At 36.7% G+C, this 22,429-nt stretch overlaps 1 protein-coding gene across 3 annotated transcripts; it reads left to right on the plus strand.

Annotated features, from left to right (window-relative positions):
* The first annotated feature begins 1,291 nt into the window (after positions 1-1,291).
* LOC149838802 (protein DWD HYPERSENSITIVE TO UV-B 1-like) lies at positions 1,292-22,121 on the plus strand. Of its 3 annotated transcripts, XM_090006810.1 has the most exons (9): positions 1,292-1,671; positions 3,614-3,680; positions 4,870-5,126; positions 17,404-18,937; positions 19,152-19,598; positions 19,956-20,150; positions 20,729-20,785; positions 21,508-21,570; positions 21,657-22,121. In XM_090006810.1, exons 1-9 carry the CDS (start codon positions 1,640-1,642, stop codon positions 21,723-21,725), a joined length of 2,721 nt encoding a protein of 906 aa, XP_089862936.1. In that variant the 5' UTR covers positions 1,292-1,639; the 3' UTR covers positions 21,726-22,121. The 3 variants fall into 3 exon arrangements, with proteins under 3 accessions (XP_089862936.1, XP_089862938.1, XP_089862939.1); XM_090006812.1 differs by lacking the exon at positions 20,729-20,785 and having other exon boundaries at positions 1,293-1,671; XM_090006813.1 differs by lacking the exons at positions 1,292-1,671; positions 3,614-3,680 and having other exon boundaries at positions 4,973-5,126; positions 17,417-18,937.
* The last annotated feature ends 308 nt before the right edge of the window (positions 22,122-22,429 follow it).

Raw genomic sequence — 22,429 nt, forward strand, 5'->3', positions numbered from 1 at the left:
AGATGGTAACGGTAATTGAGAATGGTGAGTGGTGTCAACCTTGGTGTCAATAGAAAAACTCATCAATGATTTTGCCAACATGGTAGTGGTGTCAATGATAATGGTGTGGTGGCCATGGATGGTAGTGATGGTAACGGTGATGACAATAGTGATAGATGGTGGTGGTAATAATGACAAAGAAATGGTAGTGATGATGATGGTGGTGATAGAGATTATGAGAGTAGAGTGAAAGAAAAATAATTGTAAAAAATGTCTCAAAACTAAGATTTATTAGTTCTGTGGCAACTAAATTGAGTTTAGCTATTTTGATGTATAGGAAAATCTTAGATTGTGTTTTGTTGAAATAGTGACTTTTGCTAAAATTATATAGGTGGATCTTAATTTCGTAGTGACGAGTTTCGCTTGAATGGTGAGTTTCACTAATACTGTATATAAGCGCATCTTAGTTTTGTCGTCGATGAGTTTCGCAAAAATAGTGAGTTTCACTAAAACTGTATAGAAGAATCTCAATTTCACTTGAGTGATGAGTTTTGTTGTTTTATGATTTAACGGAAGGGTAAAATCTTAAAAAATACCCTCATATTCAACAAAATAGTGGTTGGTATTTGAAGAATATTACGATGTCTTGCAGCTATTCTGTAAAACAGCATCATTTTTAAGAATAATACAATCATTTTTCATAAAATATATGGATTACTTGGTCGGGTTCGACTTCACATTAACTTTTTCCCATCCGACTCTAAATACTGGCCTCATTTGATGACACTTTAAACAAGCATTAGTAGGGGTGGGCAATGGACTGGGCGGCCTGATGGGCCAAGCCGACCCGGCCCGCCATAGGCTGGGTTTGGGCCAAGGTTTTAGGCTCGAACCCAATAGATACCGGGGCAAAATCCGTTTATCATATGTGGGTCGAGCCTGGTCGGGCTGACCTGGCCTGGTGGGCTTAAGTTATTTATTATTTTTTTAATAATATAAAAATTTTAAAAATTAACTTTTGCATATTTATTTAGTAACTATCATTATTTACCTAATCAGTTGCATTAATTTTATGAAAATTAGAAAGATAATTAATTGGGTGTGAGAAGTTGACAATTTGTTAATTCTTAATATTTACAAATGAATTTGGGTCGGGCTGGGCCAAACTCGGACTGCTTCACAATGATCCGTTGGGCTATTGAGTCCGGCCATGGGCTGCGTTTCAAACCGGAACCCGTTAAGAATCAGGACTTCTCCGGGCCCATTACTCCGGCCGAGCCGCACTTAAAGCCCGGCAGGCCGAGATATAACATGCCCGCCCGTAGTAAGGACTAAGGAGACAAAAAAAAAAGAATCAAAAGTAACTTGGATTTTGGTCGTTTAGACAGCGGTTATGGACTGTGTCCGTGGATTTTACCAAAGGAGAGTGAAATCCGTGAGATTTTTCGTACCATGGCCTGGATGTATCCGCTCTTTGGATATATAATGCACGCCTCTTCATAATGTCAATCATTTTCCATGATTTCTTCTTCTTTCCACCAACCATCCAATCTTATCCACCCCTGGAGGGGTTCTAATCCTTCTGATACTCTTCTGCTTTGAATTCGTAGTTTTCATTTGTTGGTGTCTTGCAGAAGTGTTGAACGCAATAGGAAGATTGATGGCTATTGGTATTTGTTGTTTGGAGTCAAGGTATGGCGTTTCTTTTCCTATCCTTTTGGTTGGGATTTTGGTGGTGGTTGCCTTTTCGTGAGGTCTCCTTGGAGGAGCGTGAATTGTTGATTGGAGTGTTTTCTGGAAGATGGTGTTCTTTTTTTTTCTTTTGTGTTAATGTTTTGCATTGTTTTTCGGGTGGTGGTTGTGGTGAAAAATTGTATTTGGTAGGATCTCTGGTTCTCTGGTGAAGAGATCAACTTGTTGGTGTGGTACCAATTTTGTTCATGGATTCTTTCTTTTTTATTGATGGGTGTTGTAAAAGTCGGTCATGCGTGTTTGTTGCTGGAATTGGTTGATGTTATATGCTAATAATCTGTATATTGGATTCCTTTTCCTTCTTCAATTTTTGTAAGTTTTAAGATGATGTAGTCTTGTAGTTCTCTTTACATAATTGGTATGAATTCAATTTTCATGATTTGTATGAGATTAAGATGACACGGAGGATCATATATCTGGAGGAAATGAAATGCATAGCAGTAGGTGAGCGGTGCTATTCTCTGTGGTGAACTAAGCATGTTCATAATCAAATAAGCACAATAATGTTTTTGCGTACCCTAAATATGCTGGAAACTTTTAGATGATGAAAACACTGATGGAGGAGCCACTAGGAATTAAGCGAGAATTGTCCAGGGTATATTTCTAGGGCTCTTGGTCCGTTGTGACGGTTATGACCGTCTGTTTTAAGGATTTATTTGAGATCATATAGTTTAGAAGTTTGCTAGATCGTGCTTGATAATCTGTGTGATCATGCTTAACTATCTTTGTTGTTATTTTCTTCTTTTCTCAAATGTGTGGTATATTGTGCATGAGAGACATATGATGCTATCACGAAGAGGAGGCCTTGGATGTTTATTTGGAGAAATGCGCAGAACAACTTCTTTTATTCATGTACTTAGGTGAAAATGGCCTTCTGCAAGAACTGAAGAAAAAACCTATGAAAGTGGAGAAGTACAAGCGCGCATGTTGAAATAATAACAGATGTGGAGTGAAAATTATACATAATGCATCTATATTATATATCTTTTTGGGAATTTACCAAACAATAAACTGATCTTATGCAATGACCAGGACTTTGCAAATAGTTTATATGTGGAATGTAATATGTGATAAGGTGATGGTCAAATCAGGTTAATGTATCAATCATAATTGCAAGCAACCATAACATGTTTAATTTTAAAATGAAACACAGAGTTGAAATCAGCAACTACTGTCCTTCCACACAGTTGGCTCCTGACCTTTTCTGGCTTCTGAAGGCTATAGCGGTAAATAAAATTTGGATGATATACTGATATTCTGATATTTCTAGTATCTTCCACAGCAGCCATCAGATCATGGACTGAAGTGGATGTTAGAGCACATGGTCCATTAATGTCTAGTATCTTTTTGAGTAGGGACACCATATGGTTATGTTATTAAAATATTCTTAGTTTCCCATCAAAATCATGGTTATATCTTTCTCTATTCTTTTAAGTTGCATTTGCTTTTTGGTTATTGGACATTGAGTAGCATTTGCTGGCTTTATGCATTATATCTGGTACCGACCAGGTACATGAACAACATGAATGATTGTTTGCTTTCATGTTGTATTTTAGGAGCACCATCTTTTACAGAACCCAGAGCCTCCACTTTGGGCTGTATGTTCGTTTTGAATAGGAGAATATTGGTGGTGTTACTAGTTTTTCCTTCTGCTTTTGATATGAAGGGCCAGTTAATTTGTTTAACCCTTTTTAGATGAAGAAAAAAGAAAAGAGGAACCTTTTAGGATATGAATGACTTCTGCATTACTGTATGTACTATGTGATCATTTAGAAGTTATCATCGCTAGGTATTCCATGTTTCATGCAATTTTATTGATATCTAAAGTTCCCTCTAATTTTATTGGCTTTCTGACTTATTTTGTTCTTGGCTGCATTACCAGGTATCTCATTGCATGCAAGAAAGAAGATTTGCAACCCAACCCTTCCATTTTATTTGGATTTCTTAAGGTTAGCCTTTTTGACTTAATATTGGTTGGTCATTTATAAGTTTGCACAAACATTGCTTTTGTCATATTTTGTTTTGGGCATGTTATTGTTTTCACCCATCTTCCTGTTTATCCATGTTCACTTTGTTAACAAGTGTTTTTCATGTACATTATATATATATATATATATATATATATATATATATATATATATATATATATATATATATATATATTTCTGTTATTGCATGTTTAGTTTCTTGGTAGTGTTGGTGGACATGGTGGTGATGCGGAAAATGGATGATTCCTTGTGGCAACTGGCAACAAGGAGGTGGAGAGATGAAAGTGATGCTTTGGTCAGTGAAGGCTGTGCAGAAGATAGGAAGGAATTGGTGGGTTAGGTCTTGCACGCGTGTGTGTGTTTCTATATATATATATATATATATATATATATAAAGGGGGGGAGGAGAGAGGGATAGTTCTTGAGATGTGGTTGAAAATGCTGCATTTTGTGGAACTTAATTATGGGCGTTGTAATCTAAAAAGCAAAATATTGACAGGGAATTTTGCAGTGATAATTCACAAATTTTTGTGGCATATCAATGTATTATACATGTACTTGAATCCACCATCTAGATGGAACTCAAGTTCCACCTGAGTTAGGATGCCAATATTACCAATTCTAGTTACACCTAAAAGGAATTTCTCTTTTCAAGGAAGTGAGGGACAGTGGCTCGTTTAGAACTTAATTTGTGACATTTCTCTGTTGTGGTTGCTGGATAATGTTTTTTCCTTATTAGGCCTTCTGCATTTTGAAGAAAGTAAAAAATGATGATGCATCCTCTGAAGAGTTGACTGATTTAGTCTTTTGTTCATCTTGCCACATTTTAAATCTGTATGAATGATCTTTCCTAAATAATTTATTTTTAATGGTACAATCATTAGCAATTTCCCAGTGTTTATAATTTATATGATGCTGCTGCTGACATGAAACCATCAAATTTCTATCTTGGATACACCAGTTGAGAGGTGTTTGTTCAATAGCAACAACCTATTGGTCATTGTCTGGTCGTCGGTGATTGTTTATCTGTCATTAACATGTAGTTGAGATGTTTCTATTGCATTGTGTCCTGGTTATTTGTATTGTCCTTTTGAATTACAAGAAAAGGATTTGGAACCTTTTGTTTAAATCATTTACCTTGTTTTTCCAGGCGAAAGTTCTGAAATCCCTCAAGGAGGTGTGTTGCTTTGAGGTATTTTTGGACCAGATGAAGGAATCCGATATTCTGTCTCTTATTGACGTGTTTTCTGTAATTGACTTGTCTGAGATTGAGGCAGTTGATTTCCTTCACAATACACCTTGTGCACTTTCCGATCAAAAGTTTATTTTGTCTCTCATTCGTTTGGTTGGACAAAAGGTCCGGATAGTCGATCTGGAGGATGTTTCATGTGGCAAAAACTTTATGAGGTATGCAGCCATAATTGCTCTATTTTATCCTGTGACATTGTATTCCCCATTTTGTTTGTTCAGAAACTTATTTGAAGCAAGCCAAAATGACATTGAACTTGTCTCTTTCTAATGGTCTCCATATTTTATTCTCTTCCCTTGGAGGTGAAATTTTTACATTGTGGGTAAATGTTAAGCATCTTGGCTTAATTTTTTGCATTAGATTTTCATGTGTGCATGCACGTGCTCATGTGCATATGCACATGCTTTATTTACCTTGTTAATCAATGTATTAATTTACTCTCCTTGTCAAGTTATGCACTGAAAGTTATTTGTTTCTCTGTTTTAACTGTATGTGATTTTCCACCTATTTTTAAAAATCTTGAGTTTTTATATTTGTCAACTTTATCCTTAGGCCTTGAGTCTTCTAACTGAGATCGGCTCTGTTAGCTTTTGAAGTTCTGTTTCTTTCTATCTCTTGTTAAATCTATAGCAATTCTATAGCTCTTTGTGTCCCTATTGAATTTCTACTTTCAAGTCTCCTCATTCAACTTACCAAACTGTAACATATCGCTGTTTGTAGTGATGCTGCTCTCTACGTCTGTGTTTGGCATACATGACGTTAATTTTCTTTGTTGTGATGCTATGCCTAAGTTTTGTATTTTATACTTTTATAACAAGAAACATGTTAAATTACAAAGAAAAATAAAAGGTGAGCAAGAAAGTAATTATGCGCGGTCATCCTAACAGAGATTGCAAGTTTCACAATCAAAGGGTACACAATCCAGCTCTGATCTTCCATCATCCAGGTGATGCCACTTGGACTTGATGTCGTCATTAAAGTTGTTCAAGATCAAGAGCAGGCCCAAAATACCCCTTGAATGCCCTTACATTCCATTCCAGCTAGAACAATCACTGGGTAGATTTGAATGACCATCATCACATTTTGATCCATTCTTCTTTTTTGAGGCCATCTTCCTTTGCCACAACTCTTGTTCTTCAATCTCCAAAAAGAGGCATAAGGCCGACCATCAAGTTCCATGCAAGATTATGGAGAGTGCCAAAGAGCATCCCAGGCATACATACAGAACAATTTCTGTTGCATACTGCAGATTGTTGCAAGTTGGAATGTTGCCCCAAATTACCAGCTAAGCAAAGTCTTTATTGAGGGAAGGGTCATATAGCCACAGAGACTTGGCTGCTAAGGTGTTGGCCAAGGAATACATCTTGCATAAGTAGATTTAGATTTGATAGCAAACCTGCCATATCTAGCTTTACCCTGTAGCGTAGTGACAAAAGTTTAAAATGGGAATTATCGTTTGTGCTTGTCTCGTATGATTTAAAAAATATTATTGTTCTCATGTTATTCTTTTGGGAAAATCTCTGCTAACATTAATTAAATTACAATTTAAAATAAATATGGTGAAATTGGAAAAAGAAAATAATCCTAGATACCATTAAAGGTTTATTTCAAAACTCTAATTAAAAGAAATTAAGTTCCACTTTCCGAAGCTTCATTTTAGGAAGTCCACAAGGGCTCCACTCATCTTGTAGGGGCAACTTGTGAATGTCACCAAAGTTGACGAAACATCACAAGTTCAAAACATGTAGCTTGAGTTCCTTGCCACAAGGTCAAAGTTGGGTGTACCCCTTGGTGGACAAGGGAGAGCTCAAGGGTTTTATCAACCAAAGGTCAGTCAGTGTGTGGTTGGTTATGGGGAGCTTTTTCCCTTAGATTATCCAAAAAAAAGCATAGTTAGCATACCCGTGACTCGAGCTCGGATTGCTCGACCCTTGACTCGCGGGTCAGCGGGTCAACTCGGTAACTCGGACGGGTTAGGACCTAAAATTTTTTTACTGTTTTTTTATGTTTTCTACAATGTGAATGCAAATAATCAAACTCCAATCAGCAAATTCACTAAATCAAAGCATCAAAGAACAAAAACTAAAAAATATCGGCATAAAAAATAAATAAGCTTCATAACTACACATAGCCACATACATAAGAACAATAATGAAAATTGTGAAATGAATATTAATAATTAAGCTACACAGGTAGAGATAAAACAAGTAAACTAGTAATCACTACCTTTCTAAGTTCTAATAACTTCTAACAGTATTATACATTAAAAATTAAAAATCATAAATTGCAATTAACACATAATGCATAATTATTAAGTATGCACTGCAACCTGCATAGTGCATACTTAATAATTACAAAGAAAAGAAAGGCGAAAAACCCCTAAATGTGGGGTTTATTACTTTATTTGTTGTTCGCATTCCACACAATTCCACACTGCACACACACACATGGTACACAACGTGGTGAAAAACACCAAAAGTGTGCATTGTACACACTGCGATATAGGGAAACCCCCAATAGTATGGAAAAAAAAGTGTGCATCGTGCATCTCCTCTCATGAGCTCGCCTCTCAGAGGTTGTCTTGTAGAGAGAGAGAGAGAGAGAGAGAGTTTGGTTGTCGGTGGTCGTTGAAGGTTGTTGATAGTCGTCGGTGGTTGTTGACAGAAAGAGGGTTGCTGAAAAATAGAGAGGAGGGGAAGAAGGTTCGTCTTCGAAAAATGGGGAAGGAGAAGAAGAGTCAACTCAGTCGACCCACTTTTATACATTAAAACTGGTTCATCTTGGAATGAACTGGTACAAATACCGGTTCTACCCGATGAATCGGGTCATAATCGATTGGTCATGTATCAGTCCTGAATCGTCCAATTCAAGAATGACTCAACGAGTTGCCGAGTCGGGAGATTTATAGTCAATTCACGCCTAGCTAAAACAAGTTTGAGCTGGATCAGTGGCCCAGTTATTAGACGATCTTATCCGAATTGGACGATTCCTGAGTCGAATCACTGGGTTTGCCAACTATGAAAAAAAACTTCATTTTAGGAAGATTTTTTCCTTTCTTACCATTTTCCATTTTTTTTTTTGGAAACCCATCTTGTGGTCTTAATGAGTAATCAATGAGTGTGAGAGAGAGGTAACAAATCAATTAGTACCAACGGGGGCTCCGCTTGACTGGTAGGAGCAGCTAGTGCACGTCACCTTGTGTTGGGACATTGCAGGTTCAAAACTCAATTGTATAGTTGTATAACTGGTATGGGTCTGCCTAACCCCAGCTTGCCTTTCAAAAAATAATAATAATAATTGGTAAACCAATCATAAAGGTTGTTAAAAGTGTTGAGGGGAGGCAAAGCACATGTATTGAGGCATTGAAGTGTGTCACAACCAGAGTTACCGGAAGCTTCTTAGATAGGTGGGAAGCTCGCTTCCCGAAAACTCTCTTCGAAAGCGCGATACTCCTCGCTTTTGAAACTTGATGAAAACCTCGATTCCCCCACGCTTCTCTTATGCTTTCCACAAGCTTCATTTATTCTTATTATATGTTCTCTTACTCAACTTTTCATGTTTTTATGTGTTTTCTCTGACTCTTCTCACTCACTTCCATGTGCTTGCGCTAAATTGGTAGTCATAATTTTTAGATTTTGTTAAAAATTAAATTCTTACACTAAAAAATCATGAAATTTAATATTAGTCACTTTTATTTTATTTTTTATTTGTGTTTTATTTTGATTCTCATTCAATTCTTATATTTCTTTTTTTTTTATTCCTCGCTTCCCGCTTCCTATATATTTTTAAATGCATCACTTCTCGCTTTCACTTCCTGTATCGTTTCCCGCTTCCGCTTCCGCTTCCTAGTTTGGCAACCTTGGTCACAACCATGGTTGCCAGTTGAGGAAGCGGGAGCGGGAAGCGATACGGGAAGCGGGAAGCGAGGCACTTTCAAAATCTTAGGAAGCGGGGAAGCGTGGGACCACTTAGGAGCGATTCGGGAAGTGTCTCGGAAGCGACCTAGGAAGCGTCTCGGAAGCGACCTAGGAAGCGTCTCGGAAGCGAGGGGGAAGCGAAAAAAATAAAAATAAAAAATAAAAAATACAAAAAAATTAAAAAAAAAACAAGGGAAGCGAGGGGGAAGCGTGGGGGAAGCGAGGGGGAAGCGTGGGGGAAGCGTGATGGGAAGCGTGCTTCCCATTAAAGGGAAGCGCGTCCCCCATTAAAGGGAAACGCGCTTCCCAAAAAAGGGGGACGCTTCCCCCCACGCTTCGGAAGCGCGACGTTTCGCGCTTCCGAAGCGCGCTTCGGGGAAGCGCGCTTCCCCTTTTAGCTAGGCGCTTCCGGTAACTCTGGTCACAACCATTAAAAATGCCATACAAGAAAAACAAGCAAATACAAAATAAAATGAAAAATAAGCAAATAACCCAACATTTTATCGTAAATAATATGCAAGAAGGTAAAAAAGAATATAGAAGAATTAGAAATTACTGTTAACATATGTATCGATACATACATACATACATACATTATATATATATATATATTCCTTCAAATACACCATAATACCTGATAGGGGTGTTATGGTCTTTTCACATAATACCCGATAAGGGTATTTATTTTTCTTCTTTTCTTTTTTCTGTATTTCTTTCTTTTTCTTTTTTATTTATTTTCTTTATTTTAAGTCACATAGGGGGGCCCACCATAGAGTCATTGGGGGCTCCCAATAACTCTATTGGGAGCCCCGTTGTGGTCCCTTGAGTGTATAAATAGGGGCACTCACCCTTGTGCTTTGTAAGCCTTTTTAAGCTCCTCTTTTAATAAAAAGAGTCTATCATTTTTATGTGTAGCCTTTTTGTAATAAAAAGAGTCTTCTTGTTAAAGCAATGGAGACCAAGATCGACCTATCATTCAAGCTCAATGAAAAGAACTACATGATGTGGGCATTCGCAATGGAAAATAATCTCAAAGGAAAGAAGCTTTGGGGTTATATAATGGAGATCGTTCCGGAACCCCAACTTAAGCTCACAAAGATTGAAGGAGGTCAAGAAAAGACTCTTGAGGGAGATGCTTGCCTCAAAGCAATTGAAGACCATCAACGACAAATGGAGGATTGGGAAAGCAACCATGCAAAAATCCTAGAATGGTTTATGAACAACGTTGAACTCAAGGTATGTGCAAATATTGTAAAATTTAGTCGGGCCAATGAAGCTTGGTTTTTTATGAAGGGTATGTATACCCAAAAAGATCTTGCAAGGGCCTATTTTTTACAATAGAAAGTTAGAACTGCGAAACAAGGGGATATGAGCATCCAAGATTACAATAGTGCTTTAAACCCTTTATTGGGATGAATTGACTCTTTTAGAGCCTAAATGGGTGGCTATGGAGGATGTAGAGCTTAGACAAAAACAAATGGAACAAGATAGATTGTTTCAATTTTTATTTGGGCTTTATCCCGAATTTGAACAAGTAAGATTCTCACTCCTTCATAGATTCACTCTTCCTCCATTAGAGGATGTCATTGCTGAAATTACTCAAGAAGAGACTCGGCATGGCATGAGTAAAAGTGTGGGTGAAGTTCTTGTTGTATCTAAACCCAGCAATCATGTTAAGACCTACAAACCTCCCCATTTTGGAAAACAAGGGAATGGTGGAAGAAAGATGATTATATGTCATCATTGTTATGAGTCGGGACATATCAAACCTGCATGCCCAAAATTGAATGAGACTTTTAAGCCTAAGGTGGCTTCCGTTGAGGAATCCTCCACTAAATAAGATGAAGGCAAAAGCAAGGATCTCAAAGACACACTTGGACAAATGTCCATAGCTCTCCAACAAATCTTAAAGGCTACTTCCTCCACCTCCGGTGCCGTCATTGCCTCTTCGTCACTTCCTGGTACGTATTCTTGGATTTTAGATTCCGGAGCTTCTTTTCACATGACTCCCCATGAAAGTGCTTTAACCAATGTATACACCAATTCAAAAATATCTTGTGTCTCTACGGTCGATGGAACTTTTCTCAAAATAAATGGCATTGGAACTCTAGATCCTAAAAATTTCCGAAATTTCTTTGTTCCAAAAGTAAGAATAGTTCCTAGACTAAACCTCAACCTTTTTTTCGTTTCCCAAATTGCCGACCATGGATGTGAAATATCTTTTTCATCTCAAGGGTGCTTTGTATATGATCTCCAGTCCAGAAAGCGGATTGGGCAAGGCCATAGAAAGGGAGATCTTTACTATATAGATCACTTGACGCTCCCTACAAACTCTTTTTGTACTTATGTCCAAGATAAAAGTATTGAAACATGGCACAAAATACTTGGACATCCAAGTTATGTTAAAATACATGTAATATATATATTTATATATATATATATTTATTTATTTATATATATATTTATATATACCCGATAGGAGTACTTGTTATTTTCCTCTTTTTTGTATTTATTTTTTGCACTTTCTTTTTTCTTTTTTCTTTTGTTTTTTTACCCACATAACCCCACCATTGAGTCGATGGGGCCCCCAACGGTCACATTTGTGACCGTTGGGGGCTCCCAACGACTCCATGGGGAGCCCCCTTTGTGGCTCTTCTTTTAAGGACATAAGGACACCCCTCACTCTCTTTCTTTTTGTATATATAGGGGTGAACCCCTCTTGTATTCTTCACTCTTGAGAGCTCTCTCTCTTTTCAATAAGAGACATTTATATTTTTATGTTGTGTTGTCCCTTTGTGGATTTGGGTGTCATCTCTTTTGTTTGTCCATTGGTGGACATTGTAAGTGCTTATAGCACTCTTTGTTTTTCCGCATATCTCATTACAAGTTACTCTAAAATGTATATTTTTTCTTTTGAAAACAAATTTTGTAGAAAAAAAGATATCAATTGCAAAGATTGCATTTTTGGAAAAATAAAGTCCATTTTATTTCCTACGAGAACCTTTATTTCAACAAGACCTTTTGAATTGGTGCATTCGGATGTGTGGGGACCATTTCCGGTTCTATCTAAAGGTGGTTATTCATACTATGTGACGTTTATTGATGATTATACTAGATATGTATGGTTTTATTTTCTTAATCTTAAATCGGAAGTCTTTTAACTTTTTTAGAGAATTTTGTGCAAAAATTCAAAATCAATTTCAAAGTCACATATCCATTCTTAGATCCGACTCCGGTGGAGAATACTTATCAAATGAATTTCAAATATATTTAAAACAACATGGCATTTGTCATTAAAGATTATGTCTAAGAACTCCCCAACAAAACGGTCTAGCGGAAAGAAAACATAGACATATTTTAGAAACCACTAGATCATTACTTATTTCTAAAAATATTCCTAAAAATTTTTGGGCCGAAGCCGTCTTAACTTCCACTTAATCAATCGAATGTCGTCCTTAAAATTAAATAACATCTCTCCTTATGAAAAACTTTTTAAAATGACACCCGATTTTAATCGTCTTCGTATTTTTTGATGTAAATGTTTTGTTCTTTTACATAAAAGAGATAAATTATCACCAAAGGCAATTGAATGTGTATTTTTAGGATATAGTGAAAATCAAAAGGGTTATAGATGCTTTGACTATAAAAACAATAAGTTATATGTCTCAAAAGATGTGACATTTTTAGAAGATGAGAACAGATTTGAAATATTAGACAAACAAAATAAAATTGAATATATGTTTCTAAATGATCTTTTAGAAGATATAAATAATGACTCTTTAAGTCATCCGGAAATATTATAAAATACACATAATAGTGAAGATACACATAATATTGAAGTATCACCAACTCATGGTGACAATCTCCATGTTTACACCCGGCGCGAACAAGAAGAACCTATTAGTGCTTTAGAAAAATTCTCACGACTTAACGAACCTCTAGAAGAAACTTCTCTTAGGCGATCCTCTAGAGAATCAATTTCACCTAATAGGTTTGTCTGATATGAATCTCTCTCACCTAATTATAGCGCTTGTCTAATAGCCTTACATCCATACTATTAGCCCTCTCATTATAATCAAGCAAAAAATATATCACATTGGATTGAAGCAATGAGGGTAGAACTAGATGCTTTAAAAAAGGCTAAAACTTGGAAAACAGTTCAACTTCCTCCAAATAAAAAAGCTATTGGATGTCATTGGGTTTACAAAGTTAAGACAAAAAGTGATGGTTTCTTAGAACGCTATAAAGCAAGATTAGTAGCTAAGGGATACTCACAAGAATATGGCATTGACTACGAGGAGACTTTTGTCTCAGTGGCTCGAATGACTAGTGTCAGAACCCTAATTTTTGTAGCATCATCTAAAAAATGACCTATATTCCAATTAGATGTTAAAAATGTCTTTCTTAATGGCCAATTAAATGAAGAAGTATATATGAATCCTCCGCCGAGAATTACTCTTGAACAAAGTCAAACTCTTAAACTATTAAAAGCTTTATATGGTCTTAAACAAGCTCCTAAGGCTTGGTATGATAGATTTAGTGCTATTATGATTAAGTTGGGATTTCGTTCATGTTATACTGGCACTGCTCTCTTTGTTAAAAGTGCAGGTAATAGTATTGTAATTCTCTTACTTTATGTTGATGATATGATCATCACAAGCAATGATGAAATTGGTATTATTAATGTTAAAAATATGTTAAAAGATAATTTTGATGTCTGATTTAGGTTTTCGCATATATTTTCTTGGTATTGAAGTTGCATACTCTTCCCGAGGGTATATATTATCACAGATGAAGCTTGTTGCAAATATATGTTCCAAATCTAGAATTTCAGATGATAAAAAGGTGGAGACTCCAGAGGTTATCAATGCTAAACTACGGTTGGAGGATGGGGTTCCACTAGAAGATCCTACACCCTACAGACAACTCATTGGATCTCTCACCTATTTGACTATCACCAGACCAGACATCGCTCGCGTTGTTCACTCTACTAGCCAATTTCAGCATGCTCCTACAACTGTGCATATGAGTGTCATTCTTCGGATCATTTGCTACATAAAAAACACTCTAACTAAAGGGCTATTTATATCCTCACTCTCTTTATTAAATTTGCTTGCTTATACTGATGCTGACTGAGGAGGAAACCTAAATGAGAGAATCTCAACTACTGGTTTTTGTGTCTTTTTAGGAGATTCTCTAATTATTGGGAGATGCAAGAAACAACAGAAAGTCTTGTTATCTTCTACTGAGGCTGAGTACCCGGCTATGACAACTACTACAATGAAACTTGTGTGGCTTCGAAGTCTTCTTCAAGATATGGGAGTTGAAATTTTCGGCGCCTCGAAGCTTTGTTGTGACAACAATAGTGACATATATATTGCCAACAATCACACCTTCCATGAGCGGACCAAATATATAAAAATGGATTGTCACTATGTTCGTGATGAGTATCTCCGTGGGACAGTTACACTGCCATATGTTACATCCGAATATCAGCTTGCAGACTTTTTTATTAAAGCGCTTTCTGCTCCCCGCTTCTTATTTCTCCTTGGCAAACTTTCAGTCATCTCTCCGTAAAGTTTGAGGGGGGTGTTAACACATATATATATATATTCTTTCAAATACACCATAATACTTGATAGGGGTATTATGGTCTTTTCACATAATACCCGATGGGAGTATTTATTTTTCTTCTTTTCTTTTTTCTGTATTTCTTTCTTTTTCTTTTTTATTTATTTTCTTTATTTTAAGCCACAGGGGGGCCCGCGGTAGAGTCGTTGTGGCCCCCAACTGTCACATGTGACTGTTGGGGGCTCCCAACGACTTTATTGGGAGCCCCCTTGTGGTCCCTTGAGTGTATAAATAGGGGCACTCCCCCTTGTGCTTTGTAAGCCTTTTTGAGCTCCTCTTTTAATAAAAAGAGTCTATCCTTTTTTGAAGGCCTTTTTGTATTATCCCTTAGTGAATTTCCTCTTTGTGTGCCTTTGTGCCAAGTCCATTGTTGGACATTGTGAATGCATTTGCATTCTTGATTCTTCCGCATACTTCATTTCAATTACATCTATCTATATGATACAAAAACAAAAGAAGCAAGTAAAGAGTTACATAACCTAACCTAGTATCAAAATAAATGATACGATAAAGGTGTGAGAACATTCAATTTGTTTTCCATTCTTTAATTGTGATAAGTAATTGCTGCATGAAGACCTACATAGAAATAAGACACTAATTTAGCAAAATACTTATTCTCATACGTTGATAAAATTATGCATAAACAATAAGTTAAATCCAATGCTTTTCTTTTGAATCCGGATGAAGCAGCATGCACACACACAGAGATGGTTGCTAGTAGCCTAGTAGCTTCCCGCCACTGGTCTAACAGGTGTGTGCCCTCCACTTGACTTGCTTCCTATACTAGGGACCTTAATCTGAAGAAGAGGAAAAATAATGGTTAAAGACGAAAAGGCATGAACCTGATCCCTCTTTTATTATGTTTTCACCTTTGCCATTATTTTTTGGTTTTTGTCTTTTGCTTTTGCAACACAGTCAACCCTTTGTTTGACCTTGCAACTGAAGCTAATGCCTCACCTTAAGGTGTGTCCTTTAGGCTATGCCTCTATGTTGTGCCTTGAGGCGTGAAGCATCACCTCGCCTCTGAGGTGTACACTTCATGCCTCGAAGCGTAGGTACTTAACAACTCTGCAAGCATATTAAAGCAACAATTGATTTAATGCTTTAGCTCTTAACTAATTCTTATTGCTAAAAACGGCTAGCTGCATGCATTTTTTTGTAAAATTTGCCATTAAAAACGTAAAGTATGGTGATATAATGATGAAAACGATTTTATCCTAGTTTTTTGCTTTTCAATATCACCCATATTTGTCACAGAGACCTGTAGCAATTCATCAGAGGACTGATCAGGGGAACATACTGAACATAAACACCAACAGGATTTTCAGTTCCATCATTTCTACCTTTGATTAGCCACATGTCAATTGGATCCTGCACTAGGTTGTCGAAATTTTCTTCTGCTGTACTACTTTGAGATAATGCCTTGCTGAAAATATGGGTACACTCTTGTATAATCTCACAAAACCAATTGTCATGAGGAAAGTTAGAGAATCTCCCATAGCGTAATACTAAAAATATTATCTCATAAAAGATCAGTAAAGTACAAAACTAGACCATCCAAAGGCCACATCTGCTCCAACTGCTTTTACACTTGCAGCACCAAGGCCTGTTTGAGAGACCCTGAAGCATTTGGCCAACCACTCACCAGGTTCCTTCACAAGTCATTGCCACCATTTAGTTGAGAAAGCTAAATTGGTAACTTGGATTATTTTAATGCTCAGACTCTTCCAACTTTGGTGGATTATTCCAATTTCCACATTATATTGTAATGATATTAGTAAGTACGGTAGTGCTAGATATAATCTGCATATTCTGTTTAGCTTGCAATGACATTAGTAACTATGGTAGTGCTAAATACTTCACTGGTATGTATTTAGCTTGGGCATACCGTGGGTGCACACATATTCCCTTGCTTTAGTCATCTCTTGTATAGGTTTTTTCCACCAAATGACTATTTGCAAGTGTGCACTACAAGTGCAACCAATATAAAAACCACAGATGGGCAAAAAAGAATTTCTCACTTGCCTGTAGTATATGGAGTTGAGTTTCATGAGGGCCTATGCATTCATTTTAATCATATACTTGAGACTGCATTTGCTCGTGTATCTACAAGTGTAAAAAATATGACAACTTGAGATGAAGTGAAATATTTTCTTCACATGTGCATGAAAAAGAAGTCACGTTGCATGTATCAGACCTTATTGTGCAAGACATCAAGAAAAAAGGTCTACATGAGCATGATGTAATGAGATTCTCTGGCTAGTATAGTTGGTATATTTGCTGCAGTAATTCAAAAAATTAACTGTAGGAAAGTTTGTATATTTTGAATTACAATAATTTTCATGTCTAATGGTTTTCTTATGAATTAATATGCTTAGCATGTGAAAAAAGTTTTTTTTTTTAATCTTGGGAATATCTTGGGAAAATATTCGGAAAGTATCATGATATTTTCACTTCTGGAGAAAATCTCGGAAAAATCTTGGGAAAATCTCCAGAAAATATCACGATATTTTTTCAGTTCTGGAGACATTTTGAAAATCTCGGGAAAATATCAACTGACCATGAAATACCGATGATATCACGATATTTTCAAACTAGTGGTGATATTGGTGACTATGGCTTCATCTGTTTAGATAAATTATTTAAAACACAGTGGATAAATGTCACTTCTAATGAAGCAGTGCCTCTTTATTTTTGTAGACTGGTTAAGTTTACAATCCACTGCTGATTCTACAAAAATGGATTTGCCGAATTTACTTTATTAGAGTTGTAATTGTATAATGATCTTCAAAATTGATTTTATGTTTACATGAAAGTATCCTAAGGTATTAAAGCTTGTTTGAATTAATTTCTTGTTCTCTTTCCTTGGCTCAATATGCACTGACAGGGATCTCTTCCAGGGGGTATTGTTATGCCAAGTCTTGAACTTAGGTTCCTGGCATACACGAAAGTTGAACATCAGTGGGAAATTTATGCAGCTTCATACACTAAATTTAGACTTCAATACTACTCTTAGCAGTTTCTCCAAGGAGTGTTTTAATTGTATGCCAAATTTGTCGCGGCTCTCTCTGTGTGAAACCAGAATAACTAATCTTTGGACAACAAGTGCTGCTTTATCAAAGTTACCAAGTCTACAGGAGCTTCGTTTCCAGAATTGCTTGTGTTGCAGTGACACCGGACAATGTCCTGCATCACCTGGTGGAAAAACTTCATTTTCGGTTGAGGAATATAATCCTGTCAAGCTGCGGCCTTATTTATATGTGCATACTCCATCAAGTGGCAGAAAGGATTTGATATTTGAAAGCCCAGAATCTCCCACAAGAGACGAGATGTTTTATGATGCATTTTCTGATGATGATTCATACTTAGGTCATTGTTTGATTGAGAGCACCAGTGAAGAATCATCAGATGAAAGTGATCTGAATTTTCCCACTCATTGTCAGGGACCTGGTGCCTGGGAATCTAGGTTAGCAAATGTGTATTCTAAATTAACTAGCTTCAATACAAACAATGGTCCCACTTCCAGCATGGGTCCTGTTAGTTTTTCAGATAAATCTTTCTTCCCATCTATGGCAAGTGAAAGCCATTCTTCATGGGATGATGAATTCATTTTAGAAACTGGGGATGCCAATGCAAAAATCAGGACAGGAGCCATTCATAGCACTCGTGACATTGATATGTTTGATGTTACAAGCAAAGAGCATTTAGGTGATTGTGACTGTGTAACAAGGGTACATTCTGGATCCAATGTTAGAAGTTGCTGCACTCTGGCAGTTGATGATCAATGCCTGGAGAAAGGACCCAGTTTTGAGAATAATGTGACGAAACATGAACTTGCACTTAAAAAGTATAAATCACACCATCCTTCACCTATTTGTTTCGAGAAACATTACAGAGAATATATGATTGCTTCATTGCCTCGTCTGAAAATTCTAGATAACTTGTGCATCACGGATGCAGAAAGGGAAAAGGCTAAGTTGGTATTTTCTCAACATTTTGAATATTTGCCTTACAACAGGAGATGCAAAGAAAATGTTTTTAATATTTTGCAGAGGCGTGAAAGAGGAGGAAGTTCTGGGGGAGAAAGACCATTCAAACTGAACCAACCATATCCTACTATCAGCAAGAGTTCTGTTTCCTTCACAAGGTCAATATCTGCTGCAAAAGTTGGTTCTGCTGTATGTCCATTATCTCGTCCAATGTCCAAGTTCAAAATCATTGAGACAGACGACATTAAGAGTTTTCGTCCACGGCAGTTTGAGTACCATCCATCTGATCCCAGTCTTATGGTTTTTGGGACTTTGGATGGGGAGATAGTAATTTTCAATCTTGAAAGTGGTAAAATTGTTGGTTATGCTCCATCAGTTGGAGCATTAAATAGTGTTCTGGGACTTTGTTGGCTCAAAAGATACCCTTCAAAGGTAAAAAAGTCTTTGTGACATTCATATTTGATCTATTGTGTTGATTGAGATGGTCATTGTATCTTATGTGAGCTGGCCCATGTTTCCTGCATGCTTATGTTTCAAAAAGAATTTGTATATGATTGAAAATACATGTTGGAGTTCATATTTTGTCGTTGTGCCCTTTCAATGACATTGATTCTTATCATTCTTCTAATTCTAATTTTTCTGTCAGCTCATTGCTGGTTCTGACAATGGTGTTCTACAATTATATGATGTTCATCGGATGGGTTCAACAATTTCAGATAGAGTTCACCCAACAGATCCCACTACATGTACTTTTGAAGAATTGGAGCAGTTAACATCTGTGCATGTTAATTCTACAGATGAATATTTTCTTGCAAGTGGATATACAAAACATGTGGCACTCTATGACATTGGCAGTGGAAAGCGGCTGCAAACATATGAAGATTTGCATAGGGAACACATAAATGTTGTCAAATTTTCCCACCACTGTCCTTTCACGTTTGCTACTTCATCTTTTGACCATGAAATAAAGATGTGGGATTTGAGACAAAAGCCCTTGCATCCATGTTATGCAACCTCCAGCACCAGAGGAAATGTTATGGTTTGCTTTTCTCCTGATGACCGTTATTTACTATCATCAGCTGTTGACAATGAGGTACCATTTAATCCACTGAAGCACATAGCATGCTTTGAATACATTTGAGAAGTTTCAGTATTGGGTTTTTCTTGGCAAGGGAAAAAATGTTGCATTAAATTAAAAATTCTGCTTTTGGAAAAATCAGAGAAAATATCAAAAAATATAAAAATTAGGAACTATAAAAGCTTGTAGGAATATGAAGAAAATATATATACCATGAAAATTTAAAAGAAAATTTGTCATGTTAATCTCTCAAAAACATCATGATATTGTCAAAACAGGCGATATTTTGAAAATATATATCTTTCGGATTCGGTGATATTTTTCAGTGTGCTTTGAATGATAAGCTACAATTTTCCTTCATTTATGAAACAGGTTAGGCAACATTTGGCTGTCGATGGAAGACTACATATGAAACTTGACATTTCTTCATTGGGGAGTGCACATAATTATACAAGGTCATATTATATGAATGGTGGTGACTATATTATAAGTGGGAGTTGTGAGGAAAGTGTTGTCCGTGTTTGCTGTGCGCAGACAGGCAGAAGGCTACGGGATATTGCTTTAGAGGTGAGTTTATTTTGTTACTTTCAATTTGAGCAACTGCTCTTTATAGGGCTAACAGTACTGGGATGCATAATAGTCCCTCAGAACATATTAACTAGCATAAGGTTTCATGAATGTCCTATGATCAGGGCTCCATCTTGCCTGGTGTATTTGGAGTACTCCATGGATGTAATTGGATTTTTTATATAATCATTAACAACCTTTCAAAGAAAATGAAGCCTAAAGAAAAATCAACTGGAAATATTGTCAGAGGAGAATTATCAATTTCTCGACTTTCTCATCCTAAAGACAGAAAAATTGTGCTGAATATATCATTTTTATTTAGGCAGTTTTGGCTTTCTAAAGTTGGTGTCAGCTTAGCCTGTTGTAAATTTGATGTGCTTTATAAGTTGTGCAAAGATGACATGGAAACCTTTCTGGTTAGTGTCAAATTGTTTTCTCCTGTGGATTGAGATGTTTAGTAGTTTAAGTTGAAACCTTCCCATACAACAGAGCACAATGTGCCAGCAAATATCTGAGTGTGAAAGAAATATGTTAAATAAATATATGGAATTGATCCCGGCATCCATGTTCTGTTACAGGGTGTTGGGTCAAGAAATGCTCATTTTGTGCAGTCTCTTCGTGGTGATCCATTCCGGGTAAACTTCTTATCTCACTGCTGATGATGATATTTTCTTCAGCTTCCTATGCTTTTACTTTTGAATTGGTAAGTCTGTTCCAGTATTCTTGGACTTTAAGGCATGCGTTTTATATACCAGTGATAACTTTGTGCATTCTGCAATGCAGTAAAAAAGGTGTCTTGATATTTCTGCTGGATTTAAAATGTTTTAGCAGAAACCATTAGTCTTGTGAAATTTATCTATTGGAAATTATTTCCTAGTAGTTCCTGACAATTTTTCGAGTATTTCTTCTTCCCATGTAAAACATTCATCAACTTTTGTCCATTATAAATTTCCAGAGGTTGTAAATTGAAATTTCTCTAGGCTACTTTGGAGTTGGGGCATTGAAGCAAGTTACATGGGAATATAGTTAATTCCTTCTCTCAGTTTGTGTCCAGAGATTTGGCATAGGGGGATTTTGAATTCTTTGTTTTAACATGTTTCTCATTTCAACAATTTGAGAGATTTGTAATTTAATGGCATTGTGTTCTTGGTGCATGTTCTCTTGGTTAAATAGCTCGTCCACCAGTTGCTCTCTTCACATGCAAAATATCACCTAACATCATGGCTGTGGCTATTTTCACTGAAATGAATCCTGATATTCACGGAAATTGTGGTTTTATGATAAGTGATGATATGTTCTTGCCACATCTTCCTTTTCATGTTGAGATATGTTTGATGTGATGTTTTGACCAACCCAGGTTTTCCACATGAGTATTCTTGCCGCCTATGTGCGCCCAAGCACCAGCTCTGAAATCATACAGGTCTCTCTAATTTGAAGATTGGTGCTGCTTCTTTCTATTCAAATTTACTTATGTCTCAAGATTTTTTGTTTGATGCCTCTGCTTAGTTAAACTTGCTTGCGTCGGATATTAGTGGTGAGGAAAAGGGCCATGATCAGCTCCGTTGTCAGTTTTGAGGGTGGGGTGGTTGATCTCTCTCTGTTTGAGCGTACAGCATCAGGCAAGCAAGGGAACTTTTGTAGTCACATCTTCATGGGGACATTCATGTGAACTGTTATGCTCGTATAGTCTCATCTTCTTTCTACAAGTTATCTTAGAAAATGTAAAGGTGTTCTTTGTGTTTGTACAATCTTGTTAAGCAGTCATCCCATTCTTATCCTAAAGAAGAAGAAACAGTACCCCCACTTCTGCAAACCGGCATGTTATGATGCACCTGGGTTCGATCTCCAGTTTCTGTCATTCTGTAAACTAGTAATGTGCTCGTGCAATGCATGAAAAGGGAAAAAACAAATGTTCAGCTATACTACTATGAGAGAGAAAGAGAGTTCATTTGATAAGTTTTTAATTCAAAAGGATGAGCTCCCATCTAATGTCCTGCAGAATCTCTAATTCTGCGATTCTGAACTCATCATTGGTTCACGCTTGCAGCAACTCAAAGGCCTTTCGATCACATTCATTCACTTTTCTATAAAACTCCTGAGAGGGCTCTTTGATTACTATACAGAGCAAACCCAACCACCAAAACAATTTGCTTCCGCGAGGGCTCCTTTATCACAGGTGGCCGTGTCCTCAACCTAAAGTTTTACCTTTTAGGGAGCTAGGCCCATTAAGTGACCCGGTTAAACAAAAAAAGATCAAGTCATTTTGTAGGTTGATACAA

The sequence above is a fragment of the Nuphar pumila genome, chromosome 5 (genome assembly GCF_984573655.1).
Source record: "Nuphar pumila chromosome 5, dmNupPumi1.hap1.1, whole genome shotgun sequence".
In the NCBI taxonomy this organism is placed as follows: domain Eukaryota; kingdom Viridiplantae; phylum Streptophyta; class Magnoliopsida; order Nymphaeales; family Nymphaeaceae; genus Nuphar; species Nuphar pumila.

What these genes read in the sequence shown, in the direction of transcription:
- LOC149838802 (XM_090006810.1), top strand. Translation starts at nt 1,640, where the DNA reads ATGGCTATTGGTATTTGTTGTTTGGAGTCAAG. An exon ending in TGTGGCAAAAACTTTATGAG is followed by an intron (nt 5,127 to 17,403) that starts GTATGCAGCCAT and finishes ATGCACTGACAG; the next exon opens with GGATCTCTTCCAGGGGGTAT. An exon ending in TTCGTGGTGATCCATTCCGG is followed by an intron (nt 20,786 to 21,507) that starts GTAAACTTCTTA and finishes TGACCAACCCAG; the next exon opens with GTTTTCCACATGAGTATTCT.